Source organism: Halichoeres trimaculatus, unplaced genomic scaffold (assembly GCF_033239565.1).
Source record: "Halichoeres trimaculatus isolate MK-OKI-2021-1 unplaced genomic scaffold, fHalTri1.1 fHalTri1_scaffold_11, whole genome shotgun sequence".
In the NCBI taxonomy this organism is placed as follows: Eukaryota; Metazoa; Chordata; class Actinopteri; order Labriformes; family Labridae; genus Halichoeres; species Halichoeres trimaculatus.
This window is the reverse complement of record NW_027437189.1, coordinates 1,057,912-1,077,119: the sequence shown is the minus strand read 5'-3', so window position 1 is coordinate 1,077,119 and position 19,208 is coordinate 1,057,912. Positions and strand designations below refer to the sequence as shown.

Sequence of the window (19,208 nt, the reverse complement as noted above, 5' to 3'; positions counted from 1 at the left end):
CATCTCGTCATAGTGCCTCCCTTCATCTCCTCTGATTCAGCTCCTCCAACAGTCGCACTCTTTCATCCTCTGTTTTCCTCCCTCCGTCCATCCGTCTCACTCAGGGTTAAACGCTGAAACTGTGTCCTCTCACACAAACACAAACGCTGACACACACACTGCACATTTTTCTCTCTTTCATTATGTGAACTGGGCAGGAAAATGAGCAGAGAGGGGGAGACGGAGGGAGACGGAGGGGGAGGGAGAAATCTGACCTTAATAGGAGAGATTCAGCTATGAGTGGACAGAGACAGAAAAGAGGGAGAGAGATGATGTCAGATTCAAAGCAGAAGAAAGGAGGGATGATGGATGGAGGAACAGAAATGAGAGTCTGATTTTTCTGAGCTGGTTTTTCTGCCGCGCTCTGTTTGTTTTGTTGGAGCCAGAGTCTTTCTGTGTTGATGTTGCATTTTTCAGCCTCAGTTAGGTATTTAAAAAAAAAAAAAGAAAAACGATCAGAAAAATGCTCCATTTATTCCAAGGGTGTTCAACCTGTGGCTCTGGGGCCTCAAGTGGCCCTTTGACTCCTCAGCAGTGGCTCCTTGTAGCTTTAAAAATATTCATGAAATAAAGAATAGTTATTTTTCTTCCAGAGGGTATTGATGATTAAAGACACTGACACTAAATAAAATCCTGTGTTAACATTTAGTTGAACTAAATCTTCATCCCATCTGTCAATAAAGCCTGCCACCGCTCTACTTCACCTCCTACAACATCAACAGCCCACCAACTTTCCATGCACCTGTGGCTAACCTCAAGTTTTACAGCCCTGGGAAGATAACTACATCTACAAAAAGACTCATCTGGAAGAAAATACTGATTTTAATTCTGTGTGGATGGATTCATTTCACTGACAACGTGCTGGATTAATATATATGACTGATATGTGGGGAGACATTAGCAAAAATAACAACAACAAAAAAATGAAAAGTTGTAAAGTGTTATAAATATATATGATCACAATTCTGTAATATTTCAAAATATTAAATCTTTTTGCAAATTTTCGAAATTTTAAGTTTTTTAAATGTTTGTACATTTTTAAAAGTTTAGAATCTATTTCCATTTTTTGCCATTTTTTTTATTTCCATATTTTGAATTTTTGCATTTTTTTTAAATTTGAAATATATCCGTTTACTTTTAAATTCTGAACTCAATTATTTTTGAAATTATTGCAATTTTTTTATTTCAAAAATGATTTATAATTTTTTATATTTTTTAAAGTTATGTAAAATTATTTATTATAATAAAATATTAAATACATAAAATAATATTTGAAAATTCTGTATTTTCCATTTAAAAAAAAAACCTTTTGAAGTTTCACATATTATTTTTTCACATCACATGAATAATATCATAAATTCAAAACACTTACTGTTTAGAAAGTTATTTACTACATTTTAACCATGAATGGAATTTCAAACATCAAGATATATGATCACAATTATGTGATATTTTAAAATATTAAAACCTTTTGCAAATTTTTTGAAAGTTCATATTTTTCTAATATTTGTACATTTTTTAAAAATCCAGAATCTTTTTACATTTTTTGCAAATTTAAAAAAAAAAATGTTGCAAGTTTTCTGAAATTTCCATTTTTTACATTTTTGCATTTTCAAAATTTTAAATAATTTTGAATTCTTTATTTAAATCTAAATATTTTTGAAATTTTCGCCATTTTCAAAATTTTAAAAATTATCTGAAATTTTTGAATTTTTTTAAACTCAAAATTTTTGAAATTTTTGAAATTTTCAATTCTTTTAATTTTTGAAAATTTTTGAAGTCTCACACATTTTTATTTTTTCAATTAACTTTCAATTGTTTGATCAAAGTTCTGCAATTGTATTGAATATTTTAGACGAGGACATTACATGAACAATTCCATAAGTTTAAAAAATTATTGTTTAGTTATTTACAACATTTTAACCATGTATGGAGTATTATACATTTTACTGCCTTTCTGTGAATTTAAAGTAGATTTTGTGGCTCCTGAATGACTTTGATCCAGGTGAGCAGACGCTAAACGGCTCCTTTGGGAGTAAAGGCTGGTTTATCTTCTTTATTCAGGAAAAGGTCAGAGTGAGATGGACAATCCTGTTACTCCCTGAAACAACTCAAACATGAACCACATCCAGACACAACGTGAGAGCAGACGGCAGAGCTGCAGGAGATGGAAAAGAAAAAGAGGATGGGAAAGAGACGTTTAACGTCCATCATATCTATCTTTATCTCCTTGTTTCTTAATTTCCGTCATTAGCTTGTCAGTCTCTCTGCACAGACGAGTCTTTGTGTCTGAGAAGGCGACGAATACAGAAAAAAAAGGAGGAAAGGATGAGGAGGGAAACGCACAGGACAGAGATGATATCTTGGAAAGTCTCACACACTATTTCAAAGAGCTGTTTGCTTGACTACACGTTCAACAACAGGCCACCCACACACACACACACACACACACACACACACACACACACACACACACACACACACACAGGCAGGGCGTCACACCTGAGGAGTGTACATGAAAAACAACAACAGTGGAATTGTCTGAGCCGAGCCAACACGGAGACAAAACAGAGCGCGGTTCTCATGGTCCTCGCTCGTTAAAAAACAGAGCTGGCAGAGGATACACTGATCATTATCAGCCACACACACACACACACACACACACACACACACACACAGGTCAGGCCTTCACCACCTCCATCAGGAACCCTGAGGATCCTCCAAACACAAACCGTGACCTGCAGCTCGCAGCCATTTGGCGTTGGACGGTAGCTGTGACGCCGAGCGGCTTCAATGGCAGGAAGCGTCCATCAGGGATCAGCTGGCACCAAATCGCTCTAACACACCCAACAACAATAGAGCTGCCTCCACACGGCCTGTGAGTCAGAGAGTGTGTGTCTGTCCTGAGCAGAGAGCTGCCGGCGCTGCGTTAGAGACGAAGAGTTAGAAACATCCAGAGGAAACTCAGTGACGTTTGTTTTAGAGGCAGCTTAAAGGACGAGAACAGAAACACAAGCAAGACGAAACTAAACTTTATCCAAACTTCAGAAAAATCACTTTGATTCAGAGAAACAGTGCGACAGAAACACACAATCCTCTAAACACGTGTGTGTCAGTGTCTGTGTCTGCCTCCACCCCCTCCTCTGCCTGGATGGTGATGTGTTGGTTGTTCTGGGACGTTTTTAGGCAGAGAGTAAGCGTGGTTACATCAGCCAATCACAGAGCACCCCCAGTGACTTTGTGTGTTGATTAGTGAGTGGAAGACGCTAATCAGAGCGAGTTAGCTTTCTGCTAACCAGGTGTGTGTCAAATAGCCGTGATTAGCTTGAGGAATATGGGTGTGTTCACGTAGTCATGGTCGGAGGCTGTGGGTGTGTGCTGCAGCTGGCACTGAGCCCAGGAGGAGGAGCCCAGATTAAAGGTTGTGTTTACTCCTGCAGACCTGCTGATCAACTGTGCATCCTGTTCTGATTTAAAGAGTAAATTTTAACCTGATGATGAAAATTTTTGCAGAAGTCTGCAGCGATAAAATGCCTCCCTTGAAAATCTATGAGGTCATTTCCTGTTTCTTATTTTGGCGGGGTATCCCTTTAATTTTACTCTGTAGCAAACTGTAAATCAGCGAGGCGACAGAGATAGACAGAGAAGTTTTTTTTAATAAGACAGGGGGATTGTGGGAAAAGAAGACTTCACCTGACACACACACACACACACACACACACACACACACACACACACACACACACACACACACACACACACACACACACTGTGTGTCTAATAACAGGCTGCAGAAACAAACACCCTCTGTTCTGTTTCTGTCATCTCATCCTCCTTCACCTCCTTCACCTGTTCCTCGTCTCCACCTCAAACCTCTTTCCCGCCTTCCTCCTCCTCCTCCTCCTCCTCCTCCTCTTTTGTCTTCCTAGGAATTCAATCCATCCTCCATCCCTCCGTCCTGTCACCTTTTATTACTCTGCCTGTTTTTCCCGCCCCTCCATCACCTGACACACTCCTTCCACGATCACACACCTGAGGAATGAACCTGCGCTCGCTCTCACAATCAGACGGCGCTGATTTGTGTCGTACTCGGGATGACCTCACCCAATGACTCATATTCTTCCTACACTTCATCAGGCTGCTGTCACTCCTCCTCCTCCTCCTCCTCCTCCTCCTCCTCCTCCTCCTCCTCGTGCAGATCAAACATCATTTAAAGGTGGACTGAAAAGACCCGACAGGTGCAGATAAATCTGATTGTATGGAGTGAAAATAATGAGGTGGGATTGTTTCAACATGTTCTCCAGTGTTTTCAAACTGAGTCTGTGAGTCTGTGAGGATCCAGACGCTCAGACGATGAAGGTCACATGGAAAAAAGACGAACTGACAAACATATAGAGGAGAGGAATGAGGAAGAAGATACAGTAAAGAGGAAGAGCACAGATGAAAGTGAGGGTGGTGACAGAAAGGATCTATATTCAGCTCTGTGTCAGAGATAGGCAGGATGACAGGCTCAGATAACGAGGAAGAGGAGGAGAAGGAGGAGAAGGAGGAGGTGGAGGTCTGAGTGGGGTCTCTGGAGACCGATTTCCACGACATATGAATGAGACCTGCTGGTTCCAGTCTGAAAATTGGTTTTTATCCTCTCCACTGTCTGAACTCACATCAGTCCAAAGAAGTGAAACGATCCAGTCAGACGTCGACATGAAGCTGCTCCGTGTTTCACTCCTGGTTCTCCTCCTGGCTGCAGGTTAAACTCCTGGTTCTCCTCCTGGCTGCAGGTTAAACTCCTGGTTCTCCTCCTGGCTGCAGGTTAAACTCCTGGTTCTCCTCCTGGCTGCAGGTTAAACTCCTGGTTCTCCTCCTGGCTGCAGGTTAAACTCCTGGTTCTCCTCCTGGCTGCAGGTTAAACTCCTGGTTCTCCTCCTGGCTGCAGGTCAAACTCCTGGTTCTCCTCCTGGCTGCAGGTTAAACTCCTGGTTCTCCTCCTGGCTGCAGGTTAAACTCCTGGTTCTCCTCCTGGCTGCAGGTTAAACTCCTGGTTCTCCTCCTGGCTGCAGGTTAAACTCCTGGTTCTCCTCCTGGCTGCAGGTTAAACTCCTGGTTCTAATCTGGCTCCAGGTTAAACTCCTGGTTCTCCTCCTGGCTGCAGGTTAAACTCCTGGTTCTCATCTGGCTGCAGGTTTTGGACAGGATGTTGGAACCCAGCTGCAGGATTTCCTCCAAAATAAGAGACTAAACGAGGTCCAGGACCAATAGCTGATCATAAGGCTTGTCTCAGGGATCTGAACCTCTGGTTTGAGACACATTATCTTTATTTTACACTTCATTAACTAACTTTTGAAGGTTGAAAATGTGCAAAAACTACAAGAAACACGAGATAACCTCTCCCAGCTAAGCTAGCTGTTAGCATCCAGCAAAGATCAGGCACATTAACATTTTTCCTCTGAAGTTAGACTGTGTGCTATGGTGCTTGCTTTTTGGGATACTTTTAACGATGTATATGACAATTTGATGAAGAAAGCTCTACCTTAACCCACGGCCTGGTGCATGCTCCTTCAGAGAGCTCAGAGTCTCTGAGGACGGCTGAGGACCTCAGGTTTAAACCAACAGTTCACTAACGGGACTGAAGACGAGAGAAGAAAGATTGCTCAGCAGAAGACCAGATGAAACAGAAGTTTAAGAGAAAAAATATACACTTTTTTTTTTTTCAATATGGCTGCTAGAGAGGGGAGGGGGGGTGTAATTTAACGAGCCTCCCCCTCGGCGCGTTGAGACAGGTTCACTTACATTCCTATCTCTCCCTCTTTCTCTTTCATTCACTCAGAGGCAGGGGGTTAGGTGTGTGTGTGTGTGTGTGTGTGTGTGTGTGTGGTGGGGTCTGTAACACCCTCTCTGAGCCTGTCACTGACACACACACACACACTCGTAAACCCTACCCTTAGCCCACCTACATTCTTTCAGGACAAAACCTCGACCTGGTAACCAGACCCCCCCAACAATCTTTCTATGTTCAGAGTCTGAAAAACACACAGTGTGTCACACCTAACAGGAGCTTCTCATGCACACACACACCAGCTCACACATCTCTTCACTTCTGCAGCCTCTGATGCTGGTACAGCAACACGGTCCACTTCTCTAACACCATCTCTCATGTCTTTGTGTTTCCAGATTGTTTCCTTCTCTTTTCATGGCTTTATTTTTATTTTTATTTATTCTAAATCTTACTTTTGTTTATTTAATTTTATTTAATTTTTTTATTTATTTGTTTTTATTTATTAAATGTATTTTTATTTTTTATTTATTTTGTATTCATTTCATTTATTTTGTTTTTATTTATTTATTTTCATTTTTATTTATTTTTTATTTCATTTATTTTGTTTTTATTTATTTATTTATATTTTTTATTTTTATTTATTCATTTTTATTTTTATTTATTTATCTTTATTTATTTCATGTATTTATTTTTAATTTCTTTTTATGACTAACATATTTATTGTTTTACAACAGTTAAAAATCAAACAATACCCTAGAGGTAAGATTCTCAATGCAAAAACAAAAACACAAAAACAAATGAAAAAAAACAGCAACCCAACAAACAGAAATGGAAAAAATTAATATTTATGCAGGACCAGAGTAAAATGATTTTATGTAAATAAAAATAACAAATTCCCACGGCCATAACAAGAATATTTCAGGTTAGATTTATGGGAGTGTTGTTTTGTCAACCCTTTACAGAAAACTGTGATTCCGTAAAATTACAGGAAGTTGTCAGCCTGTATCATTCTATGAAGCTGTATCAAGCCTCTGAGCAGGGGGCGCTGTTTCTCTGCTGATTTAACCTGAAGGGGAGGGGCCAAAAGAAAGCACCTTTTTTCCACCAAAGGGGCCAGTTTATCATGTTTGAACCAGCCAATGAGATTCTGGCACCTAAAGAGGCACTTAAGGGTTTTTTTAATTTTATTTTGATCAATAATGAGCCCCCCGGGCCCCTCCTCTGTGCACACCCCTGGATCTGACGCCAAAAAAATGACGGTGGAAACAACTGAAGGATCTGAATGAGAGCTGCTTTATGACTGCTGCAAGGTAAACAGGCTTATAAAGGCTTTTACAGGCACATACACACACACACACACACACACACACACACACACACACACACACACACACACACACTCTCTGACAGTCACAGCTTAATGCGTCTCTATTGAGACCTTCAACCCTGACAGAGACAGAGGAAGAAAGTTAAGAACGAGGAGACAGAGGAGCAGAGGGAACCTGAATGCCACCACAAACTTTCCAAGGAAACACACACACACACACACACACACACACACACACACACACACACACACACACACACACACACACACACACACACACACACACACACACACACACACACACACACACACACTCTCACAGGCACAGACATGCAGTGAATGTCCCGGCGCTGATGAATGAGGAGGGCACTCGAGCAGGAGAGCCGGACACAAAGGAGGCGCATTCAGTGGGTTGTTGAGGAGCGACGTTCACAAACACAAAAAGGTTAACTGCGAGCACGCAGCGAGGCTTTCTGCTCCGTGTGTGTGTGTGTGTGAACTTTACCAACACAGAAAAACACACACACACAGATGTAAGTGTGTGACTCTGACAGCAGCTGGATGGAGCAGAGCGTCCTGGCAAGAACAACATCTCTGAATCAGCTGCTCCTGTTTTCTGTCTGCTGTGGTCGCGGCGTGCAGGGCGAGGAGAATGTCTGCTCAGCAGCGTGAGGGCGAGGCCTCGGCAGCGTGAGGGCGAAGGCCTCAGCAGCGTGAGGGCGAAGGCCTCAGCAGCGTGAGGGCGAGGCCTCAGCAGCGTGAGGGCTTCACATCCTGACATCTCAAAGACAAACCCAACAGCACGTACGACCAAACATGACCTGAAATATTCTATAAACTGTGACTTTATCTGACTCGCTCAGCCGGGCGCAGAGAGGAGCTGCAGATAAACGCAGAGGAAAGGAGAAGGAGGGAGAGGAGGAGGAGGAGGAGGAAACACCAGGAAGAAGAGCGTGGGTGTTCACTGATCCTTACCTGTCCCAGGTCCAGCGTCACGTTCACCTCGTTGTACTCGGTGCTGCGGGAAAGAGGCGGGCTCTGCCACCATCTCTCCGTCCCGTCGATGGCGTTGGTGATGGGGTGGGCTCGGTCGCTTTCGCCTTGTCGGCAGATGTCGCAGTACTGACCCTGAGGAGGCACAGAGGGAGCACGGGTTTAATCTTTGAGCTTTATTTTCAGTTTCATCAGGTTCAAAAACACAGATCTGAGATTTAAAAACTCTTCCTTAAAGTTTCCAAAGAGATTAAAGCGACAGTACACCTTCAGCTGCAGAGACTCAGCATTTCACAACAGTTTGACCCTGAAGCTATGCAGATTAAGTTTCTGATACTTAACACACACACACACACACACACACACACACACACACACACACACACACACACACACACACACACACACACACACACACACACACACACACACACACACACACACACACACACACACACACACACACACACTCAGGTTGCTGGAGCTCCTGTTGTGTTTGGCCTGCAGGTGTCTCATCATAAACCCGACCAAACCTTTTACCTGAGTTTACAGCAAAATAACCTGAAGAGATAAAATCCACCGACACATCTCGAGAGGCTTCACAGGATCTGAGGTTTTGCAGACAGATATTAGATGTTTTAGTGCAAATTTTTGCAAAAAATGATTAATCATCATGGACAAGGGTCTTCAACCTGTGGCTCTGCAGCCTCATGTGGCCCTTTGACTCCTCTGCAGTGGCTCCTTGTAGCTTTAAAAATATTCATGAAATAAAGAATAGTTATTTTTCTTCCAGAGGGTATTGATGATTAAAGACACTGACACTTAGAAGAGAACAAATTATAATAAGTTGAGTAGTATTAAGAATTACTATGAAATTCAGGAATTCCAAAATTTTGATTTTTTTCTAAAGGAATGTATTTTAATGTAAAGATTTTTTTCTTTTTTTCCAAGTTTTTTTTTTTTTTTCAAATTTCAAGATTTTTTTTTCATTTTTTTGTATTTTCAAATTTTTTAATATTTCTTTTTTTCTTTTATTCCATTTTCTGAATTTTTTATTTTCTGAAATATTTGCAGCACTTTGAAATTTCAAAATGTTTTGCAATTTTTGCAATTTTATAAATTTCAATATTTTTTATAAAATTTTGGTATTTTTGGAATTTCTTTTTTTTTTATATCTTTGCAAATTTATTCAAAATAAAGAAAATCTAAGACATTAGATCTACAATTTTATAAATAAATTTATTGAAATTTTTTTATTTAAATCTTTTTTGTGATTTTTGCAAAATTTTTGAATTTCTTTTTTTAATTTTTGCAAATTTATTCAAAATAAAGAAAAAGTAAGACATTAAATGTACAATTTTCAAAAAAAAAAACAAAAACAAAACAAAAAAAAACTTCAAATTCAGATCATTTTTTACTAGATTTTTAATATGTATTTTTTATCCACTTTATAGTCTTTGTTGTGCTGATAAAACAGATTTTCTGGCTCCTGAATGACTTAAATCCAGGTGAGCTCCTGTGACAGTAAAGGTTCAGACCCCTGGTCATGGTTTGGAGGAAGCTTTAGGTGTGTTGAAGCTGCCTGAAGAGCAGGTTTGACATTTGATATTCCAGCAGCATTGTCCGTACTTAAAAAAAAAAAAAAAAAAAAGCACAAAGCACAAAGCCAGCGGTTCGGGAACTTTCAGGATATCATGCTCACAGGAATTTAAACTAACTACATTTCCAGCTCACCATGCCTGAAGTTCCTGGTGTTTGACCTGTGATCTGCGCACAGACTCATATTTCATCTTTTCCTGATCAAACCCTGCAAAGGCAGAGCAGGAAAGTCGGGGCAGGTTTGATTTACTTCCCTGTCATGATTTTCTTAAAGTTGTTTGACTCTGACGGGGATTGGAGCAGGAGTCTTTCTGTTCGAACGTGCTTCAGTGATTTGTTCCTCAGCAGAGGAGGACGGCACCACTTGAGGAGGCCTCTTCATCTCTTTGGTTTCCAAAGCCTCGTCGTTCTTATCTAATCCCGTTTGGTCGTCTCTGCGTTTGACCCCACGCCTGCTGGCTCTGCAGAGCGTTAGCGTAAACTAAACAGGCTCAGACGTGAACAAAAGCTCAGGTTAGGAGATGTTATCTCTGCAGGTCGCTGAGGTCAGAGGTCACGGCTGAGTATCTGGAGCGGCACCTTTTTGGCCTCTTTTCCACCTGACTCTGTCCGTTTGGTCTTTTTACATGTTTTTATTTTTCATATTCATTCTCAGACCACACAGCAGCCGTCTGAACACTGTGAGAAATGCTCCTGAAACCGTTTAAATCAGCGTGAAATCCGCTCTAATGAGACGCTCGGTGCAGGAAACCAAAGAAACCAAGCAGCCTGTGGGTGCGCCCAGGTTTCAGGACGGTGTTGACTGTAGTGAGATGTTTTCTGCTGTCAGACTCTGTTCACCTCCTTCCTTCCTCCTGTCACCTCCTTTAAAAACCAATCCTGTCAACATGAAGACCACCGAGAGCCCAGCATGTCGAGCTCTCTCTCCTCTCTGCCTGTGTTACACACTCCTTCATTCAACGTCTTCCCGTCTCTTTCTTCCTCGCCCTCCACCGCCAGGTCGAGGAGACGAACTCAGAGGAATCCAGGTCCTGAGGGCAGCGCTAAAGAGCGGCTCAGTCAACACCTGCCGCTTTACGTAAGCTTCTCTTTTTTCCTCAGGTAACAAAACCTGCTCCTTCTTCCTCTGACAGTGGTGTGCACAGGATGGGGGGCAGGGGGGCTGCTGCCCTACGTCATGAACCAATCATTAAAAAACACACAAGAAAGTGCCCTGTTAGGAGCCAAAAGGTGTCAAAGCGCCCTCTGAAGATTCTTAAAGGCCAAACTTTGCAATAAAAGAGACTTTAAGGAGTCAGAACCTATACCTAAACGTCGTCTTGTTAGCCAAAATCATGCTAAAGAGCACTTCTAAGTCAAAAACGCGCGGTAAATTGGCCATTTGGGTGCCAAAATGTATGCTCTTAAGTTTCTCTTAAGTCAGAGTCTGCTCTAAAGTGCACTTTAAAGAAGCCAAAACCTGTGCTAAAGGGGATTTTTAGGAGCCAGAATGTCGCTCTAGTGCCCACTTGTTAGCCCAAATGTGTGCTAAAGTGCACTTCTGAGTCAAAGCATGTGCTAGATGTGCAAAAAAGGGGACTTTTGGGAGTCAGATGCATACTTAAATGTCCTCTTGGTAGCCAAAACGTGTGCTAAAGTGCACATCTAAGTTGAAACGCGCTAAATTGGCCATTTGGATGCCAAAATGCATGCTCAAGTTTCTCTTAAGTCAGAAGCTGCTCTAAAGTGCACTCTTAAGAAGCCAAAACCCATGCTGACGGGGACTTCAGTGTGCCAGAATTTCGCTTTAGTGCCCACTTGGTAGCCAAAATTTGTGCAAAAGTGCACTTTGAAGTCAAACCTAAGTAAAACCATCCTAAAAGAAATCATAACACATGCTTCAGAGAACCTCTTGGGTGTCAACGTGGACTGAAGTTCCTTCCTAAGAGCTCAAAACGTGTGATAAAATTTAATCCTGAGTTAAAACCTGCTCTAGAGTGCACTCTTAAAAGGAGAGTGAAAAACTTTTGGGAGCCAGGAAGCATGCTAAAGGGTCCTTTTGATGGCCAAAACGGGTGCTAAAGTGCACTCCTACGTCAAAATGCGTGCTAAATTGGCCCTTTAAGCGCCAAAATGCATGCTCAAGTTTGTCTTAAGTCAGAATCTGCTTTTAAGTGCACTTTTGAGAAGCCAAAACCCGTGCTAAAGGGGGACTTTAAGGAGCCAGAATGCCCCTTTAGTGCCTACTTGTTAGCCAAAATGTGCACTCCTGAGTCAAAACGTGTGCTAGATGTGCACAAAGGGGACTTTGGGGAGCCAGAATATATACTAAAGTGTCCTCTTGGTAGCCAAAATGTGTGCAAAAGTGCACTTCTGAGTCAAAAACTAAGCTAAAGCATCCTAGAAGAAACAAAAACACATGCTTGAGAGCCTTCTTGAGTGTTAACCTGCGCTAAAGTGCTTTCTTAACAGCTCAAAAAACTTGCTAAAATGCAATCTTGAGTTAAAACCTGCACTACAGTGCACTCTTAAAGGCCAAAATGTGTGCCAAAGGAAACTTTTGGGAGCCAAAACGCATGCTAAAGGGCCCTTTTGGCGGCAAAATGTGTGCTAAAGTGCACTTCCGAGTTATAACGCACGCTAAATTGGCCCTTTAATCGCCAAGACGCTTGCTAAAGTGCCCACTTGAGTCAAAACCTGTGCTGCAGTGCACTCCTAACAAGCCAAAATGTTTTTCAAAGGTGATTTTGGGAGCTAGAATAAAAACTAAAGTGTCCCCTTGAGTCAAAATATGTGCTAAGGTGACCACTTAAGTCGAAACACATGCTGAAGTGCCTCTAAGGAGCCAAATCGTGCTAAAGTGCGTTCTTAAAAAGCCTAAAAACATGCTTTAGTGTACTTTTGAGTCACAACACATGTTAAAATGTCCTCTACATACCCACCAAAGCTCTCTCTAGGGAGCTGAAACGTGCCCTAGAGTGCCCTTAGGGGACCAATGTTTGCTAAAGAGAACAGACAGGTTTTAACATCTCTATAGTGGAGAGAACACGCTGTATGTGCCTCATTTTTTCCTTTGTCTCTGTCCATCAAACAGTCTGTGCACACCACCGTCCTCTGACTCTCTTTCTGTCTCACCTTCCTCCTCTGTGTCTCCGTCACAGATGTTTCTGGAGTTTAATCCCAGGTGAGAAAGAGAGATTTGCTTTCCTGCGTTTCTCACACACTCGCCCGTCCTCGTCCTCGCTCTCCTGCTGTTTCTAATTAATAAAACACTCTCACGTCTTTCCCCAAATCAAAACAGGATTAACTTCACCACACTGCACCCCACTCCTGCCTGTGTGTGTGTGTGTGTGTGTTGTTCCTGGGGGGTGCAGAAACTCAACAAGTGGGCCGAGCCACAAAGGCCCAGCAGAGTGGTCTAAACCTCTTAGCCTGGACACATGAAGCAGCGTCGCCGGAGCTAATGAGCAGATTTCTGGGGTTCATTTTGGAGATTTCCTCGGCTAATTATGGACCAACGTCGCCACTTCAACTGAACCGGCACGACAAGGCAGGTCAGAGAGGGGCTGATGGGAGAATATTCGGCCTAATCCTCCGTGTGGACGAGCTGAAGTGGGCCAAATGTGGCTTAGTCCCCGTCTGCATGCAGGGAGAGTTATAACAGCGTGAAGCTCAAATGAGGGTCATGACTCAGCAGGATCTGTAGTTAAAGCATTTTTACATGTATGTTTATATCTACATATATGTAAGACCCATGTATCTGTACATATGAGCCTCTGCTCTGTTGGACGGCCTCTGACAGCAGCAGGAAAACAGGCTCAGTGGTTTCTGGATCCATAGTTAACACTGAGCATTAATGGGCCTTTGGTCCATCTAACAAGAGACTACAGGCCGAGCCGTTAGCTTCATTGCTAACCAGGTTAGCAACATCTTATTGCGATGTATAAGTGGCTAAAGTGTATTGTTATTCTGACTATCTGAAGGGACCCTTACTCAAAGATGAACTCTTTTGTTAAAGTAAAAAATTTTTTTTCTTCAATAAAATTAACTTGAACTCTGTTTTTAAAGGAGCATTTCTCAACACGACCAAATCTTATGCCTTGTCTTTATTTTTCTAAGACTAGCTACCTTTTATTTTTTCGTTCCTACACACATTTTCCACTTTTTTACTTTTTTTATTTTGTTCTGTATCACCTTGATGTTTGTTTTGAATAAAAAATGAGTCATAAACGGAGTCTTTTTGAATTTGTTTTGCATTTCAAAGCAACAGCTGTGATATCTGTCTGTAAAACCACAACATCTTTAGTCAGTTTATTCTGATTTTTATGCAATTTTTTAAATTTCCATTTTTGTTGACATTTTTCCAAATTTTTGACATTTTTTTTTTTAATTTGCATTTTTTTCTTTTTTCTTTTTTCAATTTTTCTTGCCATTTTTTCTATTTTTTTACTTTAAAAATTTCCAAAATGATTTGCAATTTTTTTATTTAAAATTTCAGAAAATTTTGCAAATGTATGAAATTTCAAAATGTTTTGCATTTTTTGCAAACCTAAATAAATTTTTCCAGATTAAAAAATAGAATTCAAAATATTTTGCTTTTTTTTTTTACTTTTTAAAATATTTTATTTGTTTTAAATTTCAAACATTTTTTTACTTATACAAATAAAAAAAAACTAAGACATTACATGTAAAAATTTATAAATTTAAAAAACTTTAAGTTATTCTTATTATTCACTACATTTTAACTTAATATTTTTATCCACTTCACTGTCGTAGGATCTGTGGCTCCTGAATGACTTAATCCAGGTGAGATGAGGAGAAACGGCTCCTGTGAAAGCAAAGTTTGCAGACCCCTGATCTGAGTCATGGAAATCCCCAAAACTTGTTAAAACAGAGCAAAGTTTCCAGCTGAAGTAACTCATTGAATGAGGGCTGAACCAGATCTTATCTCAAAGCCCTGACCCGCCTCAGGGAGCATGTTTCTGTGATTTGTTGACTTCATTCTTCTTCCTCACAATCAATTAGCACTTCAGACATCCTGCTGTTTTCTCTCCCCTCCTCTGATCAGTCTCCTGTCTCTATCTCTCCACTTTTGCATCTCTATCTCCATGCCTTATCATCGATTCATTGACACGTGTGATCCTGGAAAGAAGAATCTTCAGCTCCTTTCTCCAAACTAAAAATGAGCGTCACAGACTGGAGGAGCAGGCCTCAGGTCTTGGTAATCTTGCGGTTACAGGGTGGATAAACTCTGACTGCAGGACACGGGTCAGGCTGTGCCAGGAATGTGGGAACAGGTGGGAAAGGAGGTGGGAGAGGAGGTGGGAGAGGAGGTAATGAGCCGCCTGGAGGGTCCCTTTAATGGTTAACCCATGAAACTGCAACAATCCTTTGTGCTCTAACTGCTGACACCTGAGGGCTTACGGTCAAACACATAACGGAGCGGCTGCTGAGGCCTTTACAAACTCATCATCACTTTAGAAACAGCAGCAGCAGAGCGCGCTCTGTGTGAAACGCTGCCTCTTCTTATATAAGAGCGGCGAGTTAAACGCGGCCAAGTCCCACAAAGGAAGCAGTGCATGAAATAATGACCTGGCAGAGCGGTCAGGAGACTGGTGCACGCTGCTGACCCGCTCTGTTCGGCTCTCTGCTCTGAACGCAGCGAGGTGAGCAGGCATAGGAGCAAAACCTGGAGGTTTGTGCCAGAAAGTGACGGCTAATGCTGCAAATCACAGGAAAGAGGTACGGGTTCCTTTTACACAGACTGCCAACCTGGTGTTTCATGCTTCTGTTAAGACATGCTAAACTAAAACCAGTCACTGTCAGTCTGCTAACTGAGCACCACAGACACAGACTGAGCCTCCAAACACGCTTCAAATCACAGTTCATCATGCAAGGCACACTTACATCAGGAAATCTTTCAGTATATGACAATAATCCCTACGTGTTGGATCATATTTTGCCTAAAAACATGACAAAATCAACTGACCTGCTGAAAAAAGGTGATAAAATGGGAAACACTGACTGTTAATCTTAACCTGGTGTGTATTTTTATTTCTGCTTGTTCTTCAGGATCAGTGAGACTTAATCAGTACAACAGCTGAAGGAGGAGGAAGTCCTGACTCTCAATGTTGATTTTTTTGATTTAAAAAAAAATAATAATAAAAAGTTTATTGGAGTTATAAGTGAAAAATGCTTACAGCACCTCCACTGCAATAGATGGCGCCAAAGAGCTACTGTGCTGTAAGTTACCCAGAGACTTTATGAAACGTATAGTCTCAAAATATTTCATATGTAAACTTGATAATACGAGTTTTGTCACTTTAGCCCGTCAGTTTGCCATAGACATCAATGTTTCTCTCTATCCTTGGGTCAGCTGGTTTAAAATCCATTTTTTACAGTGTACTTCACTGATAAAATCAAACTCATGGTAACTTTTGGGATTTTTTTCTATGAGAAATATTGTTTAAACCTAGAGATAGGTGAGTACAGGTATCAATATCGGGCTGATACTCAAGGCAAAAAAATCTCAGGTGGAGTAAGTCCTCCTCGCCAGTAGTAGGTGCTACACTGCTGTGGTTTGACACCACAGCTGTGTCAATGTGCGCCAGGACCAAGCCACAAACTCTAGTCTGGGAACATGAGACAGTGCTGAAGTGCTAAAATCTGCTGTTTCTCAGTGTTCGCTTGAGGCTGGCTCCAAAAGTACAGGAAGTCACAAACACAGTGGACACACAGAATCAGTGAGACCTACTCAGTACAACAACTGAAGGAGGAGGAAGTCCTGATTTTGTTATTAGCAAAGGTGTGAAAAATAGCGATTCGGCAACATATCGTGATTCTCAGTCCCCAGGTTCAATATTGATATTTCAACTCTCAATGTTGATGTTTTGATTTAAAAAAAAAAAGTTTATTGGAGTTATAAGTGAAAAATGCTTACAGCACCTCCACTGTGATAGATGGCGCCAAAGAGCCACTGTGCTGTATGTTACCCAGAGACTTTATGAAACGTATAATCTCAAAATATTTCATATGTAAACTTGATTATACGAGTTTTGTCACTTTAGCCCATCAGTTTGCCATAGACATCAATGTTTCTCTCTATCCTTATTTAAAATCCATTTTTTACAGTGTACTTCACTGATAAAATCAAACTCATGGTAACTTTTGGACTTTTTCTATGAGAAATATTGTTTAAACCTAGAGATAGGTGAGTACAGGTATCGATATCGGGCTGATACTCAAGGCAAAAAAATCTCAGGTGGAGTTAGTCCTCCTCACCAGTAGTAGGCGCTAGGGCTGAACAATTTATCGTTTTCAGATCGAAATCGCAATTTTAGACAATGCAATTTTGAGATCGCCAAAGCAGCAATTTTTTGCAGCGCTCCTGACTGACTCAGGATCTGTTGTGTCAAGTATTATACACATTCTGTTTTACAAATTTGCAGACAATCTATATGTTAAAAGTGCTGGTAAGCAGGTCAACAACACAAAGCCACTGTTTAGGAGTAAAAGTTGATGAAAACAGATTATTTATCATCACTATTGATGATTAAAAAATCGTGAATTGCAATATCTGCCAGAAAAATCGCAATTCAATGTTTGCTTAAAATCGTTCAGCCCTAGTAGGCGCTACACTGCCATGGTTTGACACGACAGCAAATGTTCGCCAGGACCAAGTGGTAACCTCCAGTCTGAGAATATGAGACGATGCTGAAGTGCTAAAATCTGCTGTTTCTCCAGCGTCCACTAGAGGCTGGCTCTGGAAGTACAGGAAGTCACAAACACACCAAGTCAAAAAAATCTGTTTTCAAAGCAGAAATTAACCTATTTACAGCCTGGTTCAAAAAACGTCTCCTGTCTGAGTCGATAATTTTACTACCAGCTCCCACTGTACGGGGGTGAATTTTTTCTAACTCGTCCGTTCAGAGGATATTAAGATCGTGAGCTCGCCCAATCAGAGGCACAGCTGAGGGTCACGTGACGGCTGGCGCCCTATGGCTGTAGATGAAGCCCTTGCCACTACCAATATGGCCGCTATAGCCGATCTGCTTCATTTTCCCTTTCAGAAACAGACGGGTGACGTTGGGTTAAACTGTTTAATTTTACACTTCAGTTTATTTATTAAAAACAAATGATAAACTCAGAGAGAGCGGTTTGTGTTTTGTTTTGGATTTCATGTCACAGTGACTGTGCTGCCTTTGCTCACATGATCTGTCACTGTTGACTGATATAAGAGCACAGAGTGAGCATGAAATGTGCAGAAATGCAATAAAACACTTTTAAAAAAGTATTTTTAAAAACTTTAAATTGATGCAGGGTAAACATGATGTCAGTGTGTGCACTGTAAGCACCTCCTGTACAGTCATGCATGAACTGGGGACATGTTGGAACATGGTTAACTATGAGGACAGGCTGAGACCCCCTGCCCTACCCCAGGGGTTAAATGTCACTGCATGCCCAGAGAGACGAGATGCAGATCTTAAAGCGGATTATTTCATCAGGTCACAGCTGGAGATGTAAGAAAAGGTGTTAAACTTGGCTAAAAGTGTCTAAAATTATGAATAAACGCTGTTTCAGTCACTTTAAACCAACTGTAAGATGGTTACAGCGCACATTAAAGGAGCAGGAACCACAAAACACTCGCAGTTAAAATGAAACGTGCATTGAAGTGAATGAAACCTCCTCATGTAAACACTGACACAGCTTCAATTTCGCCTCTAATGTGGGAAAAGCTGCATCAAAACCTGACGATCACAGCCTCTCCGCCTCGTTAAACTCTGCTCCCAACACACAGAGTCTGACTCGACTCGATCCGGACTCACCTGGATGGTCTGGCTCGGGTCCCCGGACACCGGGCCTCCGACCAGCTTGCAGTACAGGTCCTGCAGGCTGCGGCCGCCCTCGTCCTCCCCGCAGGTCGCCGTGGCGGTGATCTTGGTGCCCTCCGCCAGGTTGAAGTAGGGTGGGTGTAAGCTGTATCCGTTCACGCCGTTCGTGGGCAGCTCCTGCGCGGACACGGAGCCGCAGCAGGTCGCGACCAGCAGCGCGGAGAGCAGCCGCAGAGCCGCTCCGCTCGCCATCACCTCCACCTGTTCGCTCGGTCCGGAGAGGAGGAGGAGGACTGAGGAGGAGTCGCGGAGAGCGCAGAGGAGCCGTTAACTCCGGGGCAGGAGGAGCATGGGAGGCTCGGAGTGAAACAAAGTGCAGGGAGAGGAGAGGAAGAGGAGGTCAGAGTGTCTCCGAGCGGAGCGTCGACGATCCTCTGTGCGCCGCTCAAACAGGCACCAACTCAATCTGGATCTCTCCCCTCCTCCTCACCCTCCTCCTCCTCCTCCCCTCGCTCTCACCCCTCCTCCCTCCTCCCTCTTGGCCCGGCCCCGGTGAGAGGAGGAGGGCGCAGCTCCTGGTGGCGCAGACGCTGAATCGTCCTGAAGGAAACTTCACGGTCCAAACACAGGAAAGACTTTAGAGACAGACCGTGAGCTCGGTTCTGGT

At 42.2% G+C, this 19,208-nt stretch overlaps 1 protein-coding gene across 1 annotated transcript in view; it reads right to left on the bottom strand.

Annotated features, from left to right (window-relative positions):
• Positions 1 to 19,005, bottom strand: part of lama5 (laminin, alpha 5) — a 111,517-nt gene extending 92,512 nt beyond the window's left edge. Inside the window, exons 1-2 of the mRNA XM_074681495.1 lie at positions 18,536 to 19,005; positions 8,115 to 8,267 (exon numbers count right to left, since the gene is read on the bottom strand). Coding sequence (XP_074537596.1) covers positions 8,115 to 8,267; positions 18,536 to 18,793 — 411 coding nt within the window. The 5' untranslated portion in view covers positions 18,794 to 19,005. The remainder of the gene's footprint in view (positions 1 to 8,114; positions 8,268 to 18,535) is intronic.
• Positions 19,006 to 19,208: the final 203 nt, after the last annotated feature.